Genomic DNA, 13,271 nt, shown 5'->3' with positions numbered 1-13,271 from the left:
ACCCCTTGATATGCTTATATAATATGTAGTAGTGTAGTACTACGTCTTTTTATAAGCAATACAACCAGATGTTCTATTATAATATCATTCTTTAAAAAGAGCCACTGCACATAAGTACTTCAACTTTTGATACTTTAAGTACATTAGGTGCACAATACTTATGTACTCCTACTCAAGCCACCTTTTGAATGTACTTTTAATACCACTTCTTTCACAACTGGATATTTATGAGATAAGCAAAATCAGACAATAAACATGAATTCAATTTGTATTTGAGCCCTCAATAGCTAAACAAACTCAGTCCTAATTAACTAAATGACTTGCTCCCTACTACTTCTACTGACTAATCCTCACTGTGTTTGAATAGAGGAGCCTGATGGAGCGGATCATTGTATTTGTGTTTTCAATCTTCTTTAAACTTCAGCTCCACAATATCCCTGTAAAATAAAATGAACAAATGGAAGAAAATATGTCTAGTCATGTTTATTTTAATATAAGGCAGTGTTCTATTGTGACAAAACAGTAACAGAAGTTCAAGAGGTATCCCCTAATGTAACATGGGTGTAACTTATTTTTTTAAAGAAATCCAAAACAACAAAAGAAAACTCAAAAAGGAAAATTGTCCATTTGTAATAACCAGTCATAATACAATGTTACAGTGTACAAATTGAGAATATAAATACAAATTATTTGACATGTTTTCATTATTACACTATAAAAAACGACATCTGGAAGTTTGACCTTGGACTGATTAAACATCAAATGCACGAGAAAATTATACATGAAAATACAAGTTTTTCATAATTCTAAGAGAATCCAAACTTCATTCCACAATCTTATAGTAATGCAATACGTGAGTGCATCAGTTCAGTGAGTTTTACCCTTCTGGTGTTGAAAATGAAAACAAAACAGCATTCACAGTAAGGCCAAAAGGGGCTTCTCAGGACACAAGTAACACAGTAAATGTGAGACTATTAGGTCAAACCTGTTTTATTTGTTCTTCCTTGATTTATTTCCCCCTATCATTTTGTATATATATCTTGCTGTTTCTTCAAAGTGTAATGTAAAGCACTCTCATACACAGGGTAACTATATGTGATATTTAGAATAGAAGTAGTAGAAGTAGATATGCCTTGTAAAGCTATCTAGAGTATGTAAAAGAAGGAGCAGCTGAAGTTAAGATTCATGAAGTATCAGATCATCTTTACATCTCCAATACGTGCTTATCACATTCTGGGTTGGAGGGGAAGAACTAGCTGTGAGATGTTTTAAGATTAAGCCAAAAAAAGCTAAATGTATTTCATATATACCCCCATAGAGGTATTTAGAAGAGACATGTTTTCTTATTGTGGATCGACAAATCAACATAAAGCTCACTGGAGGCTGTTAAAAAGCAATAAGCCGGCACTTAAAGTGTTTCAGGGCTGTGATAAAGAAACCAGGATAATAACCATTAAATAACATAAAGTGTTGCATTACTATTGAGACACTGAGGCTACATACAGGGAACATTCTATTCAATAGCTTAATGAGATGAATCTGTGAGTATTCTTAATGAAAAAGAAACAATTACTTGCTTAGTCACTTTAAATACACGGACATGTACGTGGCCTGTGCGAAACAAGCAACTGTTACTGTGCAAATGCAGGAAATCCCTTTTGACTTCCCAATGAGACAGCCATGTACTTAATGCAGCATGATGGCACAGGCAGAACATTTACAATTCATGTCCTGTCAAATAAATCCACTGTGCAAGTACAACAATTAAGCAACAATTTATCTTTTGGATGTAACATGAAAGCACTCATTAATAGCACAAACACATGTGATCCCAATGCCGGCCACGTCCCTGGGTGTTCTTGTTTCACTGAGGACGGCCATATCATCATTAAGCCCCCCTGTGTTCAGAAGACTCCCAGTATGAGATGCTGCGTCCACTGGTCTGCTTTTCCCACACTTATTGTAGGAATGCAAATGAGTGGCAGCTTTACAAAAAACCTCCTCATCTACATCGTCTGATTCACCATCCATCATTCCAGAATAAAGAAAGGTGCTATGAGGTAAACAAGAGTCTGCCTGTGACGGAAGGTGCTGCTGCCTGTTGTTCTGTGAATTCAAATCACAGGACACTTTGTCTGACACCTTAGAGCAAAGTTGCGTTTTACTGCTGGGAGATTTGCTGCTGGATGAACTCGACATTATTTTGCATTTGACTTGGGTTTGACTGAGACTCTGTACTTTTTCAGTGAATCCCCCGTCTGTGAGAGGAAGGCTTAAAGCCATTTCTGATCTAGTTTGCCAAGATAAGGCCATAATGCTGCTTCTGTCTATAACCTCGGATGCAGACACAAGTACATTCCTCTTGTAATATGTTGAGGAGTCTGTTTCACTTTGAGGAGAAGCAACGATAGCAGCTCTGTTCTCTCTGTATGTGTCGAGCATCTTCAAGTCAAGGCTCTCTCTGTCCAGAGACCTACTTCTCCTGTCCAGAGACGATGCATTAGGCATGGACTGACTGACTCTTGTAAGGCCAAGGTGCCTTGGGAGACTAGCAATTGCCCATGTGTTACTGATAAGGTTCTGTTCATACATATCTAACATTTGATAGTCACATTCGGCAAATGCATCTTTTTGTAGGTAGCTCTCCTCAAAATCCTGATAGGGCGATGAGATGTCCTCCTCCAGTTCCATGTGGATCTGCTCGTCATATTCACCCTCATTGTGCATATCCACTACATCAAATGTGACTATGGTAGGTAAGGCCTGCATATTTGAAGTGAAGGCAGAGTTTGTCTCCAAATCGTCCCCATCGTTGTGCAAGTTACTCAGCATCTGAGAGTGCTTTGTGTAGTCCACAAGTGCTTGAGAGAAACACACAGTTTGCCCATCATCTGAGTCGTTGATATCAACCGCAGATTGAGAACTGATGTTTTTATACGGCAAAGCCACAGGCTTGTTTTCCTCAAGATGCTGCTCTTTGGGTTCACAGAATGTTTCAAAATCTGGGTCGGACGTGCTGCCGAATGAAACGATGCTGTGCCGTTTCTCACGCTCAGCGTTTACAGATTTTGTTATTTTTTCACTGGAAGGAGGAGACATATTTCCCTTGTCCTCAAACACATTGGGCTCTGTATTATTCTTATTGGCTGATGTTTGTGGTTTTGAATTTAAATTACAGTTTTTTCTGCCGATTTCCTGCCGACCCATCGCCTTTTGTGCCGACTCCGAGGATCTGCTGCATGTGCTCGGCCTTTCTGGAAAACCATGAACTTCATAGAGTTGGCCACTTATTTGTAATCGGTTCATGTCTGGAACAAAGGCAGAATCTGTCACATCAACCGGCTCACTTAAATATTGTTTTGAACCAGGCAGCTTTGATTTGTTTTCATAATGTGGACTGATGAGACTCTCATCAGGTGCAAAAAGTTCATAAAGGGCATCACCGCTGTAACTGTCCCTGGGTAATCTCTCTCCCCTCAATCTGTCAGAGCTCTCCTGTCTGTCATCTGGCCCGGGGGTAGTTGAATCATAGTAGCCCTCATCACTAGTTGGTACCGATTCCTGATGCTCGCTTTGAGGAGTCAATGCATCAGTCATGGAAGAAGCGTCCATGCCACTGGCTTGCTGTGCACTGTTACTGTTCAGTAAGTCCATATCGTGAGAACTTGTCAGGTCAGCAGTCAAATCAGTGATATCTTGGTTGCAAGTATAGCACATTTCTTCTGACGCAGTATTTCCCCAGAAATCCTGAAGACACTCTCCATCCAAATCTTCAGGTGAGGCCATTTCTTCGCCGCCACCCTGATAAGTAAGATAGCAAGAGGCCCGCTTTCCTCCACTTCTGCTCCTCTCTCCAGACACGGTGCTCTCTGTGATGCTGTCGTCTTCTTGGTCTGCGATAATGTCCCCACAGCCAGTGAGAGAATCAAAGCTTTTTAATGATGCCACGTCTCCATAAATCATGTTTAGCTGATCTGATGAGCCGGCAGGTGTTTCAGACTTCAGCAACGGCTCGGACATCGTCTCGAGTTTCAGACATGGCTCGCTGTGTCCTCGTGAACTTTCCTTCAATTCACTGAAAACTACGGCCATCAAACTCATTTCATTATCACATGTCTCAGCGCCAAGCTCGGACTTGGGGCTGTCTTGCTCCACACCCTTCTGTGAAGACATCTCAACAGCATCAACACATTCAGCCCCAATGGACAGGTCACATGAAACATCTGCAAAATCAGGCACATCAGGTTCAGACTCCAGGCACTCAGTGACATACTGCTTGGTGTTGTCCTGGACAACAGGCACCTCTTTTTTGCAGCGAGGAGAGGACATAGCAATCATTTCAGGTTTATCCGATCCAGCATTTCTGTGGTTTCTGTGATACCTAAAACTTTGAAAAAGACTCCTGAAACCCCTTTTCTGACGGGTGAGTGATTTCTGGTCAGCACCCAGGTGACTACATTCATTGTGACAACTACTGTGGAGCTCTCCAGCAGAGCCTCTTGGGTCGTGGTACACTAAATCTCCAGCTGAGTTGTACCCACTTCTCAGATTGTCATCATGACTAAGATTACTCAGCCCATCATGTGTTCTGCTTTTATTGATTGCTTTCTTAGAAGACCACTTGCTCAGATTTTTACTCCTTCCTCCAAAGAAATTAGGTAAAATACAGATATTTTTACGAACTCCGAAAAATGTCAGGGCAGTTCTCCTAAATTTTCCAGATTTTTGAGATTTCACCGTAGTATTCATAGTGTCCAGCTGAGGCTCTTCCATGATATCATCGGGTCCACATTGGGACTTCTCTGCAGAGACGGAAGCCAAATCCTTGCTGTCACTTGGTAGCTTATCTACCTCACGAGAAGCCATGGCTGCTAGGTTCACAAAAGCAGTCCAACAGAAGGCATGGTAGCAGAATGTTCTGAATCAGCCGACAGGATCACTGCAGCTGTTTTCTCCTCCATCTGATAGGACCCCTGTTTTGAGAAAAATGTAATCAAATTTAAAGTCTTACACAAATATATAAAATAAACAATCACACTGCCGACTCAGGGCTCGAGCTTAAGGACGTCCCGTCGTCGAAAAAAATAGTGTCGGGGAGGACACTATTAACATGCTAACGGCGATGAAAATGAAACTGCACGTTTTGTGAAGCACAGTTATTAAACCTCCTTGTCAACATAAACACACACAAAACATTTAGCCACACACACACACACACACACACACACACACACACACACACACACACACACACACACACACACACACACACACACAATGTAGCTACAGCTGTGCCGCTAGCTGTCAGTCAGCCGCACAGCTTGCTGTGCCTGCGAATTCCTAGCCCGCAAATTTGCAGGTCTAGCTATGTACTGATTGTGTGTATTTCGCAGGTTGAGTGATGTACAATGACATCCCGTGGAAGAATTCTGAAATGTTTTACCGTTACATCACAAAAACGCACAGCAGAACCAGACCCTGGAGCGCCAGCCTCTTTATTTACTTACTCCTCTTCATCCCCTATGGGTAATAAGGCTGAGATGTGAACCCTCCATCGTATTTAGTCCTTAGCAATATGCTGCGCCTCTCCCCATGTAGGGATGGGCCCCGGGCCGGAATTATTAAAGACAGTAGTAACGTTAAGCTCCGACGTTTTCAGACTTTTTATCGGTACTGGAGACATTTAAAAAAGATATGTCATATGTATTATTGCTACATAAACATTATATTGCAGTTTTAGTTTCGCCAACTCCGTTTCTAATATGCAATAAGACTACAACATGCGTCTATGATGTATTTTCTACCTTTCCAATCCAGACGAGATCTCTCTCTCCCGTCTGTGTGCGAGGGTTATTTATGTTAAAAGGTCAATTTGAATGATTTTAACTAATGATAATGTAGAAAAACTAATATTTTAAATTCGGGACGGTCCACATTAATTTCGGGACGGCTTAGATTGTATTTCGGGACAATTTTGTGGCAGAAGTACAGCGCCACTTACAGGCCCGGCATATGTACTACAGCGTCTCCAGCGCTTTCGAGCGGTCTCGTGTGAACGGACACGTTTCTGGTGCCTATTGCGTGTGGACGGAAGACTTTTTTGATATCGAATTTGGTTCGTTTGCGTTACCGTTCTCGTGTGGCTCCAGTCTCAAAAGCCACTTTCACACCAAGTACTTTGCCGTACTTAGTTCCCAGCACTTAGTACCCCCATGGAACTAAGAGCAGATCGCAATTAGAGATGTCCCGATCCGATCACGTGATCGGGGATCGGAGCCGATCACGTGATTTTTAAAATATCGGAATCGGGAGAAAAAGATCGGAACAAACACAAAAACAAAAATGACCATGTTCACGTCTTAAAGTCATCCTGAGGCCTTAGTTTTGGTTTAAAATTACACAACATCATGTATGTGTTGCTTCTTTTGGGCTTCTTTTCATAGACCTGGTTGCTTATTTCTCTCAAATCTGGCAACAGAGTGGGCAGGGTTCCGTGTGTCTAATACAAGGGGCAAAGTCTGGGGAATAGCCGGTGTTGTGCCGTAGATTGAAGCCTTGCCGTAGATTGAAGCCCTGTTCGCGGGGACGCGCAAACATAACGTCATCGCCTGTATTGAGCGTTCGTCTAGTTTAATAAGCTTTTCTCTCTCTTTTGAACAGTGGCGGCTGGTGGAAAATATTTTTGGTGGGTCTTTTGATATAGTGAGTAAACAATTTTTTTTGGGAGAAATGACCCCTTAAATTAGGACTTCTGGTGATGTAATGGCGCGTTTCCAGTGCAGCGCGGAGCTCGCTTTAATGCTGCGTTCAGACCAGACGCGATGCGAATATTCGCTTCGCTCTAAACGCTCCTATCGCATCGCTCTAGTCGCTCGAGTTTCACCGCGGCTGCCAGCTGTGTTTACTCGCATCATTCAAACAAGACGCGCTGGCTCGGGAGCTACAACTACAACAAAATGAACATATTTTACCGTGATTAAATTGTAATACACGTTTCTAAATGATGCCGACGTAACAACATACTGATACCGGTTAGTAAAAACCATGAATTAATGCTTTGACAAGTCTGAAGACAGACGGCAGGCGAAAAACCTTTTAGAATGCTTGTTTTCTGAATGGAGCTTGGCTAAGCTAACGTTATATATGTTCCGACCGTCCACACTCACAACAACGGCCTATACAGACATAAATAAACCAGCGACTGTATTCTCCATGACACAGACAGTCTGTGGTTTGTACTTGTTTAACTTTTGTCTAGTTTCTGAACAGATCGTATCTGTCCCCGGCTGTTTGAAGAGCAAGCATGGGAAACAAAAGATAGCATTTACCTGTTTGCATCGTTTGCATCCAGCTAGCCTCGTTGATACGTTTTGTCTTTTCACGAGCTTGCTGTGATATATACAAATCGGGTTGGTCCGGTCCAAGGTCTTTAAGTATCAATTTATCTCCCAAACTTCTCCTTTGGAAAGGATTGGAGAGTAGCTCTTGCACAGAATTGGGTGCGGACCAAGGTCCGGCGACTCCACCTGCACATCATTCTAAATACTGCGTCACCTTGGTCACTCACGAGTCTAAAAAAACAACTCACGTCACGTAAGCAACGTGGGCGCCAACGTGAGCGCCCTCGTGACCAAAACATTTGACGGCGCTGATTGGCTGAAATTATGTTTCGGCGGCACAGTTTACTATTGAGACTTTTGCAACGTGCTGGTTGCTGCTGTTTGTCTCGGGGGCTCCGCCCGGTAATGATAAACTAATGCCATGGGCAAGGCCAGGCAGGAAACATGTGACTTATCAGTAACTTTAGACATCGTAACACAATTTTAAACGAGATTTTATTGTAGATTATACATTTTACTGATACCAATTGTATGATATTTACCTTGTTCATTAAAAATGAAAATATAAAATATATATATTTTTTAAATATTTTTTTTTTAATGTGGGAAGAGGTGGGGCGGCGCCCCTAGCGCCCCTATGGGCCGGCCGCCACTGCTTTTGAATGATATATTTCTCATCAGATTAAACAGCAAACGGCTGAATAAATAATGTGCATACAATTGCGAGGAGGCTCGTTTTAAGGACACTTTTTAGATAGTCACAATCTTCGTATTGGAACAAACTTCCGTTTTTGAGTGCAGTCCCACTCTGCTATGTTCCTCCTTCCTACAGAACAGACAATGACAGGATAATATGTCATTTGTCAGTATAGTCCTATTTCTTAAAACCTTCTCTGTTGTTTAAGTGTCTGATAACCACGAATAGTAAGCAATGATATAACAGTAATGATATCACATATATGATCATGTCAGACACTGTGTTATTTTCAATCAAGCCTAAAAGATAATGTGTTCAAACTGGCTTCACTCACTTGAATTGCTCCTTTGAATATCATTTTTATATATCCCTACTCAACACATGTTTGTATTGTAATGCCACTATTTTTTTTTTTAAATGGTATTTTAAAGTGACATTGAATGCTTTGAAAGGTGCCCTAAAATAAAGTGTATTATTGATCTTATATCTGTGCCTCTATTACATTACATTTCATTTTCTATCACACTATTAATGTTCCTTATTTTAGACTAGGTTAATCCTGGTGTCAATAGGGAAGATCTGCACTGTTCTCTACATAACATGTTCAGAGCAGGTATTTCTCCTGCCGGATTTGGAACCCCCCCTATATCTTTCTCCAGGATAGTCACAGACTCACCAAAATCACACTGGTGCTTACTGTTCCCCTCTAGTTTGTGTTTACAAAAGCATTTTACTCTGGGCCCTGCAGGTGAAAAACTAAAGAGGGGCTTCAAAATCCGGCAGATCAGGTGTTGGTGCTGCCGGATTTGGAAGCCCCTCTTTAGTTTTGTACCTGCTAGGCCCAGAGTAAAATGCTTTGGTGAGCACAAACTAGAGGGGGACAGCAAGCACCAGTATGATTTTGGTGAAGTTGTGACTATCCTGGAGAAAGATATAGGGGGGGGTTCCAAATCCGGCAGCACCAACACCTGATCTGCCGGATTTTGAAGCCCCTCTTTAGTTTTTCACCTGCAGGGCCCAGAGTAAAATGCTTTTGTGAGCACAAACTATGGGGAACAGCAAGCACCAGTGTGATTTTGGTGAAGTTGTGACTGTCCTGGAGAAAGATATGGGGGGGGTTCCAAATCTGGCAGCACCAACACCTGATCTGCCGGATTTTGAAGCCCCTCTTTAGTTTTGTACCTGCAGGACCCAGAGTGAAATGCTTTTGTGAGCACAAACTAGAGGGGGACAGCAAGCACCAGTGTGATTTTGGTGAAGTTGTGACTTTCCTGGACAAAGATATAGGGGGGGTTCCAAATCCGGCAGGAGAAATACCTGCTCTGAACATGTTAGAGAACAGTGCAGATCTTCCCTATTGACACCAGGATTAACCTAGTCTAAAATAAGGAACATTAATAGTGTGATAGAAAATGAAATGTAATGTAATAGAGGCACAGATATAAGATCAATAATACACTTTATTTTAGGGCACCTTTCAAAGCATTCAATGTCACTTTAAAATACCATTTAAAAAAAAAAATAGTGGCATTACAATACAAACATGTGTTGAGTAGGGATATATAAAAATGATATTCAAAGGAGCAATTCAAGTGAGTGAAGCCAGTTTGAACACATTATCTTTTAGGCTTGATTGAAAATAACAGTGTCTGACATGATCATATATGTGATATCATTACTGTTATATCATTGCTTACTATTCGTGGTTATCAGACACTTAAACAACAGAGAAGGTTTTAAGAAATAGGACTATACTGACAAATGACATATTATCCTGTCATTGTCTGTTCTGTAGGAAGGAGGAATATAACACAGTGGGACTATACACTCAAAAACGTAAATTTATTCCAATACGAAGATTGTGACAGATCTGAAAAACGTGTCCTTAAAACGAGCCTCCTCACAATTGTATGCACATTATTTATTCAGCCGTTTGCTGTTTAATCTGATATATCACTCAAAAGAGAGAAAAAAGCTTAGAAAAGGGTGAAAAAAGCTTAGAAAACGGCGAACGCTCAATACAGGCGATGACGTCACCTTTGCGCGTCCCCGCGAACAGGGCTTCAATCCACGGCAAGGCTTCAACCTACGGCATAACACCGGGACGCCAATACGAAAGTGCCACACACTGCAGTTCATATATTGGCCGATAGGCGATGGCTGCAGAAAGGAGCAATTTCCATAGACCCCCCATGTTAAAATGCCCAATTTTACAGCAGAAAAAAACATGTTTCTACCCCTGGCTCCATACATTTTATTATCGATATAGTTAGATTCCACCTTCATGATTATGGATCTGGGAGTGAATTGTTTTCTAACACGACCCTTTTATTTATATTAGGTCTTAAAGTTTGTGCATAGATTAGGGCGTGGTCACATTGAGTGACGGCTCTGTCAAGTGACTGCTGCTGCTAGCTTCTTGTCTCTCTGCTAGCTGCTCCGTGAAGCTACAGGGACTCTGCCTGCTCAGTTCATCCAGGAAACACAACTTGTAGCCGGCCGTGGTTGTTTGTTCTTCATGCTTATATATCGGACTATTGTGACTCGCTCTGCGGTTAAAACAGACGGTGCATGAATGCGGTTTTGCGGTAAGTGAAATTCGAGTGCTTTATTTATGTGTTAATGATTTTAATCAGCTACGTAATGAATGTTAAGGCTTGGGTTAGCGTGTAGCGAGTGGTAGCTACATCGGTGCTAACGATGCTAATCGTAGCCTCCAAATAAAAATAATAGACTATATATAAAGGTTAAAACGAAATAGACAAGCGTTAAGTGGGATAATACTGTTGAACAAACGGCTTCTGTTTGACGTTGATAAAATAACGTCATCCTTGTAACGTAGAGAGATATTTTATTATGTAGGTAGGAACTGTATGCATGCCAACTAGGTTGATTTAAATTGGCTATGCTCAAGTATGTAGACAAGTTAACGTCGAAGTAGTGTATGTGAAATCAACCTCACAATAAGATGTGTATATTACAATTATTAATGTCATATTTCAAGATGATTACTTAGATATTACAATATGGTTGGTTGAGCTGGAGTTCATTATCGAGCTTACACGTTAACGTCACAGTCATCTGAAGAACGAACCTAAACCTTGTTGTTTTTATTAATTGCATTACCAAATAGGTATCAAATAAACAGTAAGCATTGCTAACACAACTTCCAAAGTTACAGTAAAATAAAAAAGGACCCTGACTCGGACAATACAACATGTTCAACAGAAGATAATCAGTTATATTGTTTGTACACATGGTACTTTACATATATATCTGTTTGTTTAAGGTGTCCAGGTGATGCAGACAGAACTGGACTCCTCACAGCAGTGAACTTCAGCACAGGTACAAAAACTTATTATACATCCATGCTTGACTTCCACCCGAAGTCTCCGGCCGGAAGTCCCCAGCAGCTTCCACTGAAGCCCTCCTCATCACTCCACCGCTCCCATGTTTTTCTCTCTCCGTTGGTGCGCTGGGCTAATGATAATGCTAATAATGCTAATGCCAGCAAATACAATGGCAGCTTCAAAACACTTTTCAGAGTTTTACGGGGCGTGGTTTGCAATTTGCCCAGCCTATCAGAAATTGGAACTTTTTTCTCCCCAGGAAAGTACCTGCTCTCTAGCAGGGACTGAAAAGGGGGACAAAGTTCTGATGAACTAAGTTCTCTTTTTGGTGTGAACGCAAAATCCCAGGAACTATCGGAACTAAAAGGGAAAAATACGGGGAAAATTACTCCGGTGTGAAAGCGCCTAAAGTCCTGCAATCAAAATGGTACTCAAGTAAAAGTACTCATCATGCAGATTATATGTTTCGATAATAATGTCGATGCATAAATGCTTTTTTCAACGCTGGTAAAGGTGCAGCTAATTAGATTACTGTATACAGTGCAGGGGGGGATTTTACTCCAGGTGTAATTTAAATCCGATTTAAGTGTTTATTATTTCACATCATTAATCCAAATCTGCAAAGTCTAAACAAAGGTATTACATATATGTAGTGTAGTAAAAGTACAACATTAACCTATGTTATAATAATTGTATTTGGGTAGAAGTACAACAAATTGAAATAACCAAGTAAAGTACCCCACAATTTTGTAAATAAATGTAGGCCTACTTAGTTACTTTACACCACATATATTGTTGTAGGCCTACATCTAAAAATACGAAAATTCCAGATAAAGAGAAAAACAGACTAAGGTAACGTAAGTAGATAAAAAAAACTGTAACATTGTGCCTTTATATTAGCATGTTAAAGCCCAGGGTATAAAGCAACAGGCTAATGTTGGAGCTGTAACAATGAGCCCCTGACGCTCTGCCACAATAAAGACCAGCGGTGATAGGTGGGTCAAAATACCTCCAAAATATACTTTTAATGAAAGCCTTAGCAAATATAATACACAATAGCTAACATTGAATAGTTTACAACCAAGACACCCGGTTCGACACTGTCACTTTCCTGTAAATTCAAACTAAATGGCACATTAGCAAGGGAGGAGCTAACCGAGTCGTAAGGTAAACAAACTTACCTACCGAAGCCAGAATCCTGCAGCCCGGAGCCGGTGTTGGGTTTTCACCGGGAGACGAAGTTAGCTCACAGTGCTTTCTGCTAACTTTAACTTACTGCTGAAGGCGAGTGCTCGACTCGGGCCCCGGAGTAGCTTTCACCAGATACGGTTTCATTTGTTCCCAGCCACCGTTAGCTAGCCGGGGTGCTTGCTAACAACGTAAAGCCCACAAAGTGCAGTAGTGGTTGTAGTGTGAGTCTGTTGCTAACGATGGGTACGGCTGCAGCACATCGCAGTAAAACTGTTCCGTTTAAATTCGCATAATGTGTGAACACTGAGCCTGGTTTAACCACGCATGCCAAATGTACTTATACCTCCTCAAAAAACCCCAGCATGCGTTCAAATGCTGGGTGATGATTCTTTTCCCGACTTCTCAGGTACAATTTACCCAAATCTCCTTTCGTGACTCGGCGCATGCTAGTGACGCAACATGTGATGAAATATCATGCATTGTTCATTTTGCACATGACATGTAAAAAAAGACATTATTCTTATTGATTAAATATACGTGAGTATAACTCTTTACATAATAATATCGCAATGTTCTATAATTGTGTAGTATTAATTATGGTTTATGCCATTTATCTTTTACTCTTAACATTAGTATGCATTTAATTATTGTATTCAAATGTATTTTTGTTTCACTGTACTCAAATATTCAGTA

The 13,271-nt window shown here is 41.0% G+C and overlaps 1 protein-coding gene across 2 annotated transcripts; it reads right to left on the bottom strand.

Moving 5' to 3' along the window:
• Window positions 1-467: 467 nt before the first annotated feature.
• amer1 (APC membrane recruitment protein 1) lies at window positions 468-13,011 on the bottom strand. Of its 2 annotated transcripts, none has more exons than XM_034226745.1 (2): window positions 12,569-13,011; window positions 468-4,973 (listed from the first exon to the last, which is right to left on the bottom strand). In XM_034226745.1, the coding sequence occupies exon 2, from the start codon at window positions 4,864-4,866 to the stop codon at window positions 1,777-1,779; it is 3,090 nt and encodes a 1,029-aa protein (XP_034082636.1). In that variant the 5' UTR covers window positions 4,867-4,973; window positions 12,569-13,011; the 3' UTR covers window positions 468-1,776. The 2 variants fall into 2 exon arrangements, with proteins under 2 accessions (XP_034082636.1, XP_034082637.1); XM_034226746.1 differs by having other exon boundaries at window positions 12,573-13,011.
• Between the last annotated feature and the right edge of the window lie 260 nt (window positions 13,012-13,271).

Source organism: Gymnodraco acuticeps, unplaced genomic scaffold, assembly GCF_902827175.1.
Source record: "Gymnodraco acuticeps unplaced genomic scaffold, fGymAcu1.1, whole genome shotgun sequence".
Lineage (NCBI taxonomy): Eukaryota > Metazoa > Chordata > Actinopteri > Perciformes > Bathydraconidae > Gymnodraco > Gymnodraco acuticeps.
This window is presented reverse-complemented; position numbering and strand designations above follow the sequence as displayed.